Source organism: Pundamilia nyererei, unplaced genomic scaffold (assembly GCF_000239375.1).
Source record: "Pundamilia nyererei isolate P.nyererei 1_Seehausen unplaced genomic scaffold, PunNye1.0 scaffold00024, whole genome shotgun sequence".
In the NCBI taxonomy this organism is placed as follows: domain Eukaryota; kingdom Metazoa; phylum Chordata; class Actinopteri; order Cichliformes; family Cichlidae; genus Pundamilia; species Pundamilia nyererei.
In genome coordinates, this window is record NW_005187425.1 from 844,873 (window position 1) to 857,914 (window position 13,042).

At 40.6% G+C, this 13,042-nt stretch overlaps 3 protein-coding genes across 4 annotated transcripts in view; 2 read left to right on the forward strand and 1 right to left on the reverse strand.

Annotated features, from left to right (window-relative positions):
- Positions 1-7,344, reverse strand: part of ppm1ba (protein phosphatase, Mg2+/Mn2+ dependent, 1Ba) — a 39,898-nt gene extending 32,554 nt beyond the window's left edge. Inside the window, exons 1-2 of the mRNA XM_005727316.2 lie at positions 7,289-7,344; positions 910-1,132 (exon numbers count right to left, since the gene is read on the reverse strand). The gene's annotated coding sequence lies outside the window, so the exon portion shown is untranslated. The remainder of the gene's footprint in view (positions 1-909; positions 1,133-7,288) is intronic.
- znhit2 (zinc finger, HIT-type containing 2) lies at positions 3,585-5,729 on the forward strand. The gene is made up of 2 exons (XM_005727314.1): positions 3,585-3,658; positions 3,841-5,729. The coding sequence occupies exon 2, from the start codon at positions 3,908-3,910 to the stop codon at positions 5,624-5,626; it is 1,719 nt and encodes a 572-aa protein (XP_005727371.1). The 5' UTR covers positions 3,585-3,658; positions 3,841-3,907; the 3' UTR covers positions 5,627-5,729.
- A 23-nt stretch (positions 7,345-7,367) lies between the features above and the next one.
- Positions 7,368-13,042, forward strand: part of lrpprc (leucine-rich pentatricopeptide repeat containing) — a 57,797-nt gene continuing 52,122 nt past the window's right edge. For both annotated transcript variants that reach the window (XM_005727312.2, XM_005727313.2), the window contains exons 1-11: positions 7,368-7,651; positions 8,402-8,604; positions 8,741-8,863; positions 8,994-9,115; positions 9,245-9,303; positions 10,088-10,174; positions 10,297-10,423; positions 11,807-11,951; positions 12,099-12,253; positions 12,605-12,710; positions 12,893-13,000. In XM_005727312.2, the coding sequence (XP_005727369.1) occupies positions 7,368-7,651; positions 8,402-8,604; positions 8,741-8,863; positions 8,994-9,115; positions 9,245-9,303; positions 10,088-10,174; positions 10,297-10,423; positions 11,807-11,951; positions 12,099-12,253; positions 12,605-12,710; positions 12,893-13,000 (1,519 nt within the window). The remainder of the gene's footprint in view (positions 7,652-8,401; positions 8,605-8,740; positions 8,864-8,993; positions 9,116-9,244; positions 9,304-10,087; positions 10,175-10,296; positions 10,424-11,806; positions 11,952-12,098; positions 12,254-12,604; positions 12,711-12,892; positions 13,001-13,042) is intronic.

Below are 13,042 nucleotides of genomic sequence, written 5' to 3' on the forward strand. Positions count from 1 at the left end.
CTGTACAGTAGACAGCTTCAGACATTCCAGGGCTGGACATGCCCAAAAGGCAGAGCCTGCTCCCTGTCACCTATCAGCTGGTGGCAGACAACAGGGTGTGTGTGTGTGTGTGTGTGTGTGTGTGTGTGTGTGTGTGTGTGTGTGTGTGTGTGTGTGTGTGTACATCTATCTTTATGAGGACAATTCAGAGTTTCCTGCAGTCTGTAGACCATGGTATAAGAGGATAGATACCATGGACTGTATTTACAGTTGTCTTTGACTCAAGATGACTCTGGCTACCTCATTTCAGCAATAAGTTAACATTATATTGCCCCAATGTCAGGCATGTTGTGGTATTTAGTCCATATTTGACCCACATAATATTAGCTAGTGCCATGGGATGCTGATCTACTTAATTCAAAGTCCTTTCTCCTCTTATAATGCTTCTGTTATAATATACTTTCTCCCGCGTTCAATTTAAATCGGTATAGAAAATCTTCCACCTTGTTGGCACATAAATGGCACATGTGTAATGAATAATGGGGGTATTTTAGGTAGTATTATTATCATTTGAGAATTATAAGATTGTATCTATGCCAGGAGCCATTAGTCTAGGCAATACACAACATTTCGCTGGGAAGTCCTGTGGTTATTATGACCCTAACCATAGAACCATCATAAACACTATTTATGTCTTTTCTATACTGTACTAATAAATGGAAAATAAAGTTGTTGTTTTTTTAAAGGAGTCTCAGAAAGAAAATGGGCCTGGTCTGAAAGCCTCCCTAACATGGATAAGAATCTGCATTACTTCTTGTCATCAGTGTAGTAGTCAGTGAGTAAGTCATGGAGCTTTTGTGTTGGGGTACTACACATGTCACAGGGAATAAGACAGAAGCAAAAGCGAGATAAGAGGAGGCAGCTGCCTACCTAGAACTGCTGGCACGGCAGCCAGGGGCGGGGCCAAGACAGCATGGCACACGTCGTCTCCAGACACCCTTTCTTCTCCCTGCTTCGCCACAGGCTTTGACAGGCGGCACGAGAGCCCCTTGGCCCAGTGAGGGGTGGACAGCCATCTGACAACTCCCCACCTGCATGACCTTTACCATGCTTGACCCCCCTACAGGAGACAATCACCTCATAGCAAACAGCCCTACGGGAGATGTAGACACACAGTGCAGTCAGGAAGACACACACAACAAACTCAGACATGCATGCCACACACACAAAAAGTCAGGCTTAAAAAGGAGACATCCTATTAAAATATTAGGACATTTAATTTCCAATGTTTAATGGGAGGCAATTATTTACATTTTTAATTCACTTGTCATTTTTAACTGACTCGTTCATTAGCTCACATCCGCATCTATGCAAATCAATTTACAAATCAATTAAAATGCAGTAATTGTGAATGTGTGTGTGAATGGGTGGATGACTGGTTGTGTAAAGCGCTTTGGGGTCCTTAGGGACTAGTAAAGCGTTATACAAATACAGGCCATTTAATACAGGCCATTTACAATTATGATTACACATAAAAAATAGCCTTTTTTGAAATGGGGCTCTGAAAAAGCCACCCAGTGCTTACAAATAGGGCCCCAGACAACCTGTGGACAATTTAGAATCACCAGTTAACCAGCATGTATTGGAAAGATGCCAGAGTACCTGTATGCTTTTCTCTATTTTTTCTATTTTCCATAAATCCATTTTCTACAAGAGTTTTTTGGGAAAATGTTCTAATAGCTCAGTAGTCCATATGTACAAGCAGGCTCAGGCTTCAGATATTTTCAACAGTATGTTTTCATCAGTTTTTACTGACTTGGCTCGTTGTGATGTCAGTAAGAGTGGCAAATGATGGTAATCTCAATCGCACATCTCTAGCTTTATGGCTGAAGCTCCGCCCACCCGCTGTTTAAAACTTCTGTTTTGGACAGGCAGCCAGTAAGAACATCTAAACGTCTAAAACAACTTATTTAAAACAGTGGATCAAATGAGGAGCTGATAGAAGGCATAGTTTAAAATAATCCTATCTGCTTAATCTGAGATTAAAAATATGAAGATTAACTGAAAAATCATAGTGTAGACCAAAGTAATTATTTACAGCATTAATGTTAAATAAATATTCTCATTATGTTTTCACTATAAACGGCATATTTGCTAAATGATATATGATATTAAAACCTGTTAGCCTACCTTCATTACATAAAAATACATTTTGGTTATAAAAGTATATTGTTTTTACAGAAATCAAATCTTACTTTAATTTTGTCATCACATTTTTAAACCATATAAGTAATGTGTTGTTAATGGCAGGAGCAGGAACCATATCCTACTATAATTTGGTCAGATGGGGGTTTCTGTGTGAATGCATCCACAGTCCAAAGACATGCATGTTAGGTTAACTGGTGATTCTAAATTGGCTGTATATGAATGCATGTGGTTCTCTCTGCATTAGCCCTAGATAGACTGGAAACCTGTCCAAGCGAAGCGCTAAAAGAAGGCCCTAGGGTTATGCTGGCGCTCATCAAGCATTTCGTTTATTTGCTGTCTGCTTTTATGGAGGTCTGTGAAAATTGATATCACTGAACTTACAACCAATTTTCAAGTGCTTTTGCTTGGTTTTTATTTTGGGATAAAATCTTCTGATTCACCTTTAGCCTCTCTGACTGACTGGAAATGCCCCTGAAGCTACCCAGGGTGTCCTGCACCTAGTTAGGAAAATTCAGTTAGTCTCAGATATGACATCAGTCTCCTTAAGTCGGTTTAAATTGTAAAGTAAAGACACTATAAGAGTAAAACCCCAACAATCAGACTTGCTGTGAGCCAGCACATGGCAACAGTGGGACGGACAAACATACTTTTAACAAGAAGAAACAGAAGGAAACCTTGCACAGTCCAGGCTCAGGTAGCCATGTGCCAGGAGCGTATTGGCATGGTGGAAAGAGAAGATAAAATCTAACGATACATGGTGGTGTATGAACACATGTGGAGCAGGAAGATCAGAGTCGAGAAGAAATTCTCATTGCATCACACAAAGTCCCATTGCAGGAAAACCTATTCCACCATAAGTAAGAGATGGTTCAGGGTCACCTGACAGAGCCCTAACTATAAGCATTTTCATAAAGTAAAGTGTTAAGCCTAATCTTATAAGCAGAGTGGGTGTCTGTCACCAGAATCCAAAATCAGAGCTGGTTCCATGGGAAAATAAGACTCTGCCTCCCATTCTGCGTTCAGAAGCTCTAGGAACCAGAAGCCATCAGCCCCAGAGCGAAATGTTGTAGTAGGATTATATGATACTATGATGTCTTTAAAGTATGATAAATACTATTTTTTCAAGATGTTGTATGGATAAGAATTTTTGAATTAATTTGCATCTCTACATCTTTTTTTTCAGTAAATGTGAACATTTTTGCTTTTTAAAAAATTTCTTAATGCAAACTACTTTAATACATGATTTTCTTCTAAAACTGGATTGATTACCCAGTTTTTCCTCCCTGTAATCCTATTAATGTAGATTTACTGATAAAAACAATCCAGTAATTATGCAAATTATTATTATGCAATATCACAAAAACTGCAGTCTTACGTCAGCGCAGCGCTGAACACTGCGTAGCTCTACGTCATCAAAAGGCGTCGTGGCAGCGTGAGAGGGAAAACAAATGCCAGTGCGAATTGCTGTGAAGTAAGTAAAGCATTTATCATTAAAAAAGAAACGGCTATAAGGTTATAAAAGCATTCTGGCGATGCTTAAAGTATTTTTAAAGCTGATAAATGATGGACGCTGCGCAAAATATGCATTTTCCGTTCGTAGCACTTTAACAAGTGTCGTTAATCGAAACTAACCTGCCTTTTCCATATCTGTAGGTTACTGCTCCTGCACCATAACGCTCTCTCCTGATTTGTTCCAAAACCGCGTGTCGGTTCAGTTCTAATGAATCCAGTAATTAGACGGGGACTGCCTCCGTCCGTGAGGAGTCTTCTCACAGACATCGGTCCAAAGGAGGAGTGGAGGGATGAGGAGTCCGAAACAGTGACCAGAGATGGCATTCTGCTTCCGCACAGAGGAGCTACGTCTGGAAATGAGCTTCTTACACCTGCCAGGAGCCATGATAATGCTCCAGAGGATGGTGGTGTCTCTGGAAGAAGTGGACTTTGCATGTTGTGTAAAAGTAAACCTCCTTGCTACACCTGTCCCAGGTGTAACCTGCAGTACTGTGGCTTGAAGTGCTACAAGAGCCCTGATCACTCTGCATGCTCTGAAGAGTTTTACAAGGAGTCTGTTCTACAGGAGCTGAAGGAAATGGGGACAACTGAGACTGAAGGGAGAAAGAAAATGCAGGAGATTCTTGTGGGACTCAAACAAAAGGCAGAAATGACACAAGGGGGGATGGAGAGTTTGTTAAAAGAGGCGGGTGTTGTGTCAGATGACACAGATGATAGGGAAGGAGAGGCAGCTGAGAAAGTGCAGGCTGTGGAGCTCCTGGCCAGGTTAGCAGAGCTTCAGCAGTCTGGAGAAGAGAATGCAACAGAGATTGAGGATATTTTGGGAAAACTTGAAGAGATTGGAGGAGGTGCGCTGATTCCTGGAGACACTGATGAGGATGCTGAAAGTGCACAAGGAGAGCTGGACTTGGCTGATCGGCTCTCAGGGCTGGAGATTGACAAACTTTCAGAAGAGGAGCTGTGGGAACTTCTCAACAACAAAGAGAAAGAGAGTTTTGTGAGTCTCATGAAGGATGGAGCTCTTGGTGGCCTGATTCCCCTTTGGAAGCCATGGTGGGAGGAACATGAGGAGGGAGGCAGAGCACTGGTGGAAGTGCTTGAGGAAGAAGTAAGCAGACAGGAAAGAGAAACTGTGACAACTATGGAAAAGCAGGACATTGATAATGGAGTGAAAACCTCACAAGGTGTTCAGAAACGAATCAAATCAAAGCCAAAAAGCTTGAAAGGAGGAACCGGGAAGGAAACGAGCAAAGGCAAAGGAAGTTCAGCAGTACCCCCAATTTCTTCAAAAATTCCAAAGCTGAGTTCCTTATGTCCAAATCCTTCTCCTCTGGTTTGCTATGGTTTAGTGAATGCACTTTTTGGATATGCTTTTACCCTGTGCCTGTTTAACGGTGACACCGATTCACTGATGTTTGAGTTCTGTGATATGATTCTTGCTCTGTCTGAGGCACTGAACTCAAGCAAGGTGTTCACCTCTCTCCAAGAGGCCTTAGGCTGTGGAGAAGCTCTCATTTTAGATGGAGGTTACCTTGACAAGGAGGACCTTCTTGCCCCTGCCAGGGCCATGGAGGCCGTGGCTCACATCATGACTGGCAGAGACAGAAAGGATGCTGCTGGATACTCCCTGGCAGCCTTGAGTCAACTTCGTTCTGTGCTCTCCCGGGCCAAAATGGCCTTGTCTAAAGATGGAGAGGAAGTGGAAAAGAGACGGAAGTACTTCCTGGCAAGCAAGAAGTGTGAATTCTTTCAAGCCTGGGTGCTGGACAATGTACATCAGATTCATAGACTGGCAGTTGAGCTGTGGAGCGAACACAGAAAAAGAGAGATTGCAAGGAACAGCATGCAGAAAGCCAAGACTGAAGTTGAGAATTTACAGAAAGGGAAGAGAAAAGATAGCGATAAGCTGATTGAAGAACTAAGTTAAAGAAGATTTGGTTTAACGTGTTGATGCAAAAGTTCATGTTGTAATAAAATGCATCATATTCTCTCATATAGTCAAATTCCTACTGGCAATAAAAGCTGATATATTCCACTAATTTCTTTGATTATCTTTCTTGTATTAATTTATTTTAATGAGGAGAAAAATAATTTAAAATCTGTTTAAATTTCCTGTATAAGCCATAAGAATTTTATATTAGTCAAACTGGAAATAGAAGAGTTTTCAATACATACGTAGATGGATACTTTATTCATCTCCAGGGGCAAAGTCAGAAATCCCAGCAGTAACACATCAAGTGTTACTATTTTGTAACAGTTATTAGGTGATATACAAATAAGATATAATTTGATATGTAACAAAAGGATCAAGTTTCCACCTTAAATTTGAAACTACAATTTCTGAAACTTGTGAATTACTTTAAAAGGACCTTTGGAGACAGAGGTCATTTAAGACATTTAGAATGATTTATCCGTAACTGACAAAATATCAGATTTTTGTATGTATAATCCTCTGTCATAATAGTAATTTAGATTTCAGAGCAGTAAAAATATCCTCATCTGGACATTTTTTGTCAGTTAATTATAGATCATACCTCTCGCCCTATGGCAGCTGGGATACACTTTTAGAAGCGAAAGAGAATAGATGGATAGAATTACAGACAATTTCATACTAGCTTTGGGAGAACTGTTATAGTACTTGAAAACCTTACTATTGAATTAATAAGTGATGAGGTGAAACTGTACATGTGTGTATTTGTTTTTCCAAAGGACAGTGGTGATAGAGTTCAAAAGAACTGACATAAGACTGCAAGGGAGCTTGAGCTGTTATGCAGTGAGTGTGGGAAACACATCCAAATCCCACACATGCAAGTTTTCTTAGTATTGTTCTGAATGCACAGATTAGTTCGCAATACGTTTTGTTATCTAAGTGTTAATTTATTATTTAGGTTTTCATGGTTATAAATGAATCCAAACAGTTCTAGAGTTTTCATTATGGCTGTTATGTTTTCATATCTTACGTCAAATAGGAAATTATATAGTGCAGGAGTCTCAAACATAAGGCCAGGGGGGCAGAATTGGCCAGGCTAAGACTCCAATCCGGCCCAAAAGAGCTTTGGAAAATGTTAGAGGGCATAAATTTTCGACATCTTTCCTTTATCAGCTTTTTCTACTGATAAAGCTCTCCGCCAGGGCCATTCATACCATAACAAAGTAATCAAGTAATAGTTAAATGACAGAGAACTTCCTGTTATTTTAGTTTTATAAAGTGCATCCAAAGTGAAGAAAAATCTGAAACTTTCTTCAAGCTAACAGAAATTTTCTGTTGTATAATTACAGGATAGTCGGGGCAATGACCAACCAGACATTTTTCTCTTAATTTTAATTTCCTAAAGCTTAAGCCCTTTAATCTACAACAGCTGCATTTTCTTAATCACACTTAATGTCTGAGACATACATTTTAATTTTTTTTAATATTAAGAAAGCTCAGGTATTAAATGTGTAGTTAAACTTTACAGCGACATTACGAGAAATGTCACCCACTTAAGATGTAGTTTGTAGAGTTTGACATCCCTCGTACAGTGCGAAAATAGATTTTTTAAATTCTCCATAAACGAGTATGATAAAAACCATAAAATAAAACACTGACCTGAACCATACTGTCAAGGCAAAGAATATAAACAATAGGTTAGAGATGCTATTATACATGTATTTTCCAGCCTTTAGCCATGTCCCAAAGAACGTTTCTTTTCACCGTACGCCTAGCGCCGCTCTCGCGAGGACTTTTGGCAAGTCACGTGGTGCGGATGTTCTTCCACGCTGCGACAGAAAACATGGCTGCGCTCTTGAGATCATCCCGGTTACTCAAGTTTTCGCCTTCGCGTGTGCTTCAGATCACATGCACTAAAAGAAACGGACCGACGCTTGGTCGGCTGTACAGCGGGGCTCTCTGCGGCAGAAGGACCGGAGTTTGTGCCCGACAGATCGGACCTGTTACTGAAAACGCGGCCAGGTACCAGGCATCTGTGATTCACGCGTGAGCATGCAGCAGCAGAGATGTCATTGAGGCTCAATGACACCCAAAGGCACACGCAAGTGTTGACAGATATGACCTGCTGCATTAAATGTGGTTTTTGTTATCATGTTAGGATACGTTATAGATCACGTAGGTAACAGCTCAGTTCTCGTTGGTTAAACATGGCTACCAGGTTATGCAAGGTGATGATGAGTTGTTGTGTAACCAGGGTAAACTCACTGTCTGTTTAATCTGTAATCAAGCCGGTTACTATAATCTAGTTCGTAATGAAGCTGTAACTGTTAGCAACCAGTTCTTGCCATCAATTTGCTCCCAGCTGTACACACGCTGACTTTTGGGCCTATCACTGGAGACCAGTGTGCACTGTTACACAGCAGCCACGATGATGCGCGTAAATTGCAGCTTAAATGAACATTTATAGTATTATTAATGAGCACGAAAGAAAAACTGGCCTCAGCTGATATAGAAGTGATGGCTACTAGCAGCCGTGGACCTATTTGGAGGGACTTTTTCTTCACTTCAAGGTCACAGGTCTGGCTTTCACTGTGTACAGCTGTGTAACTGTCTTTGACAACATGCCTGTTGTTGTGCAGTAAACACATACTGTGATGGTGGGGCAGACTTTCTGAAATTAAATATTTCTTTTCTCTGATATGCATCCACAGCAGAACTGAGTTAGTTATTTTTCTGCTGTTGCATTTATACCTGTGGCCTGTATCTTCACAGTCGCGTGTGGTCATATGCAGCGGGGTGTGTGCGTAGTTTTTCTGTGGCCACCGAGCTAAAGGATGAAGCCAGCATTGCAGTGCGCTCCAAGCAAGCACAGCAGTTTGACTGGGCCCTGACCAGGCTGGACAGTTCTGTGAGGAGGACCGGTCGTATTACCAAGACCCTGCTTCTGCGCATCTTCCATGATATCTGCAGGGCAGGTAGGCAAGAGGATGAGCAATCACAGAGGGACCTTTAATAACAGATGCCTGCTAACGGCCATTTGAACTCTTTGAGAGACAGTAATGAAATGTTTTGCTTTCTCTCTCCTTCCTCATCCACCTCTGCCATCTGCAGGCTATCCCAGTGGTAACCAGGCCCTGTTGCTGCTCCGTAGCTGTGGGTCCCTGCTGCCTGAGGTGCCTCTGGAAGAACGCACTGAGCTGGCACACCGTGTGTGGGAGAAACTGAAGGAGTTGGGTAAGGGGCTGCGCTAAGTAGAGTGTTTGTTTATCTTGCACACACAAGAGATGTGCACTACAAAATCCTAGTTGTGTAGTGAGTATTTTGTATATGTTTAATTACCCTGGCTGCACATTGTCTTCGCTAGGTGAACAGTATGATGTGAGCCACTACAATGCTTTGCTGAAGGTTTACCTGCAGAATGAGTTCAAATTCTCCCCCACTGACTTCCTGGCCAAGATGGAAGCGGCTAATATCCAGCCCAACAGAGTAAGTAGTGCAGTGCAGAGTGCTGTAATGGCATAGTTAGATTTGTGTTCTTGGTCCCATCAGCTACATGAAGAGAGTATTTCATTTTGTTAATTCTAGCTGTTTTAATTTGTTTTATTTTATGCATAGGTTACCTACCAGAGGCTCATCGCGGCCTACTGCCAAAATGGAGATATTGAAGGAGCCAGGTGGGTAAACGTTCTTTTCTTAATAGTAGCCTGTCCACTGTGGGTACTTTTGATGAACTAACAGTTTCACAATTCAGGTGAATGGAGTAGGTGTCTTTAAAGAAACTATTTTGGTTACTCCTAAAAGTCCACATCATATAACACCATGTGAAATGTTTTCATTGAACCCAGTACTACTGATGAGATTGTCTCTATTTCTACTGACTGCAGTGTGACTTGTGAGCGCTGATCTTGCCAGGCGAACGCTCCTCCTCACAAATTTCAGTGTATTTCCTGAGTGAATGACTCATTCACTATTGTTTTTTTTTTTTTTTAAAGGAACAGTGCATATTAATTAACATGAGCATTTATATTCATCATGTAAATATGACTTTTGTCATCTGTAGTCCCTGGTATGACCCTACATTAATAAAATCCATCCTCCCCAACAATCAGATTGCCCACTATGAGCAAGCACTTAGCGACAGTAGGAAGTTAAAAAGTACCTTTTAACGGGAAGAAACTTTGGCAGAGCCAGGCTGAGGGAGGGGCAGCCAAGGCTTTCCATGGGCAGCCCTCTTGTTATATCGTGATCAGGAGGGCTAATCATTATAAATTTTTCTGTGTGGTGGCTTTTGTTTATTTATTCTTTTAAATACTTGTCATTCAGCTCAGCAGCCTTTTCTGTGTCTGGGTATTTTGGTTTACTGTGCTTTTCATGGGTTTACTGTTAGATTACTTGTTGTGTTGCTTGCTTTTCTTCTTCTCATTTTAATGTTGATGTAATGCTTTTCGGCTTTCTCAGCACCATATTGGGTTTCATGAAGAATAAAGACTTGCCCATCACTGAAGCTGTGTTTAGTTCGTTGGTGACAGGTCATGCTCGTGCAGGGTAAGTGTCAGTACTTTTTTATTTATCTATTTTTTTAACATACTGAATTTAATATCACATAACAAATGCTATAATTGAAGGAATTTGGATTTAAATAAGCTGTAATCTTTATTACTCGACAGTGACATCGAGAGTGCTAAGAACATCTTGTCTGTGATGCATGGAGCAGGAATTGAACCGGGTCCCGACACTTATGTGTCACTGTTGAACGCATATGCTGAGAAGGGCGATCTGGAAAACATGAAAAAGGTGTGTGCATTAATTGTGTGTAGTGCCACCTAAGGGTTGAAGGTGTAGGTGTATTTAAGGGTGCAGCTTTTGAACTGCTTGCCACTTTTTTAGCTTATCTGGTGAAGGTATGCTGAGCTTGTGTGATGCGAGGTCTCCAACAGTCCATCCAAAACTCAAAAGAGTCAGTACTCCAACTACAGTTCTGGTCCAACATTAATTTAATTTACAGATAAGGATTATTTAATGGGTGATCATGGTCTGTTGCTACTCTTGCTTTATTTATGTACTTCACACATTACAGTAACCTTTGAATTGTGAGCTGGATGAGCTACTGTGTCACTGACATTGTAATTAAAAATGTAACATATAATTGTATTTGCAAACCACATGTGATGATTTTTTTCTGTCTCACTGCATTTTTGCCCATGTTGTATATCGTGAGTAAGTTGAGGAAGGGATTTTACCAACAAAAAGTTCATAAATCTTCTGTTTTGAGTCTTTTCTACGGTGGCCCTGAGAGGCCAAACGGACTGCAACTTAAGAAAACACCAGCAATAAGAAAAAGGCTGCAAAAGCACACAAAACACAACGGAAATAGGAAAAAACAAAACAGAAATAGGAGAAACAGATTTCCAAAAGCACAAGGAAAGTGTTTCTGGGGAGACAATAACCCGATGGACCAGTTGCAGGAACCAAAATATGCTAAGAATTGCGCTGGGAGACACTTAAAAGAAGTGGAGGATCTATCAGTTTTGTGAGCAAAGAAAAGATGAGAGGTAAGTGTGTTAGCCCAACTATTAGCCTAAAAATCTGTCATTAGTATTGTATGAATCATGATAAAACACACCTAGCATGTTTTGGGTTCCTGCAACTGTTCCATCGGGTAATTGTCTCCCCAGAAACACTTGCCTTGTGTTTTTTCCTATTTCCGTTGTTTTGTGTCCTTTTGCAGCGTTTTTCGTATTGCTTGTGTTTTCTTAAGTTGCAGTCCGTTTGGCCTCTCAAGGCCACCGTACTTTTCAGGTATTAGCACGTGTCATCTTAGACCAAGCCTGATAAAGTTTGTTAAATGGATTGTTGATTTAAATTGTCCATTACATCTGAGCGGCTAGCACAGGGAATTAATCTGTTAAAAACAAACATATGAAAAATGGGTTTGGCTAATAATTATATTGCTAACTGTATAATAAATGTAATTTTGTCTAAAATAAATAATTCATCTGTCTAGTAATAATGCTGTTTAAAGTCAGACATGTCAGGTTGCCAAATAATTTATATATATAACTTTTGATTTTCAGACAAAATTTTATAAAAGTTATCAGAAGAATTTTAGATTTTCAAGGTTGCTTACTCAGTTTTATACCCCTCCTCTCTCTTCCTTATTAATTTGCTTTCTTTCAGACTCTGGAGGCGGCAGAGAGTGCAGACTGCAGTCTGATGGACCGGGACATCATGCAGGTCATCTTCACGCTGGCCAAGTCCAAACACCAGCAGCACATCCCAGAGATGGTCGAGCGCTTGAGGCATGAGAAGGGTTACGTTCCAGGTACACATTAATGTGGCGTGTTTTACAGCACTCACTTTAGTTTTATGAAAGTAAAATCATAAAAAGAAATACAATTTAGTCAAAAGTCTCGACTTAAAGAAATTGGGAGCTGTTATACAAATTGTGTGTGTGTTGTTGTTCTTGCAGATGCCATGAACATGTGTCTGAGCCTGATAACTCAGGGACAGGAGGACACAGCTTTTCACATCTTGAAGGCGTTTCCCACTCTGCAGTCTGATAACTCAAGTGACTCTGCCAACCTGGGCAACTTCTTCCTCCGACATTGCATCAACATGGATACGGTACTCGGGCCCTGGTTTCTTTAAGAGACAAAGACACAGGATCAGACCATATTTTAGAGGAGGGGTGTCAAACATATGGCTGATATAATAAAGACTTTCTCCCTGACCATTCATACTACACCAAAGTACTTAAGTAATAGATATTCAATTAAATGACAGAAAAATTCCTAAAATTCACTTGACATCAAACTCGGCTGTTTATGGCTGCTAATGTAAAGTTGGTTTGATATCCCTGGTCAGTTCTCTTTAGCAGTTGACTGTTAGCTGGCATTGATTTTCAAACTGGATGCAGGGTTTGTAACGTTAATAACAATATAAATTACATTTTTGTTTCCTATATGTGGACTCCAGTCTCTGGAGAAGATCATCTGCTTCTGCAAAGAGCTCCAAGAGTCAAATATGCACACATCACCAGTCAGCTTCACTCTGTCCTGCGCCCTGGAGGCCAAGAAAACTGGTACGGCACATGCTTTCACTTACATGCATCTGCTTACTCACAGATATATTTATTTCCTACTGATGCATGCACACTCGCCAATTTATTTGCATGTGGTCAATTGTAAACAAAACATAAAAGTTTGCCAGTTATATCCAGTAATATATCAAGTTATTAATTAACTTTTTTATGTGTTTTTGCAGGTACTTCTTTAGAGCTGATGAAATTATTTAAGGAGGAGAAGTTGCCCGTAAGACCTCACTTCTTCTGGCCCCTTCTCACTCAGCCTGTCAAAGACAAGAACATAGCTGGTACACACACACACACACACACACACACACACACACACACAC

Excerpts from the sequence above, each read along its gene's own strand:
- znhit2 (XM_005727314.1), top strand. The coding sequence starts at position 3,908 with ATGAATCCAGTAATTAGACGGGGACTGCCTCCGTCCGTGAGGAGTCTT.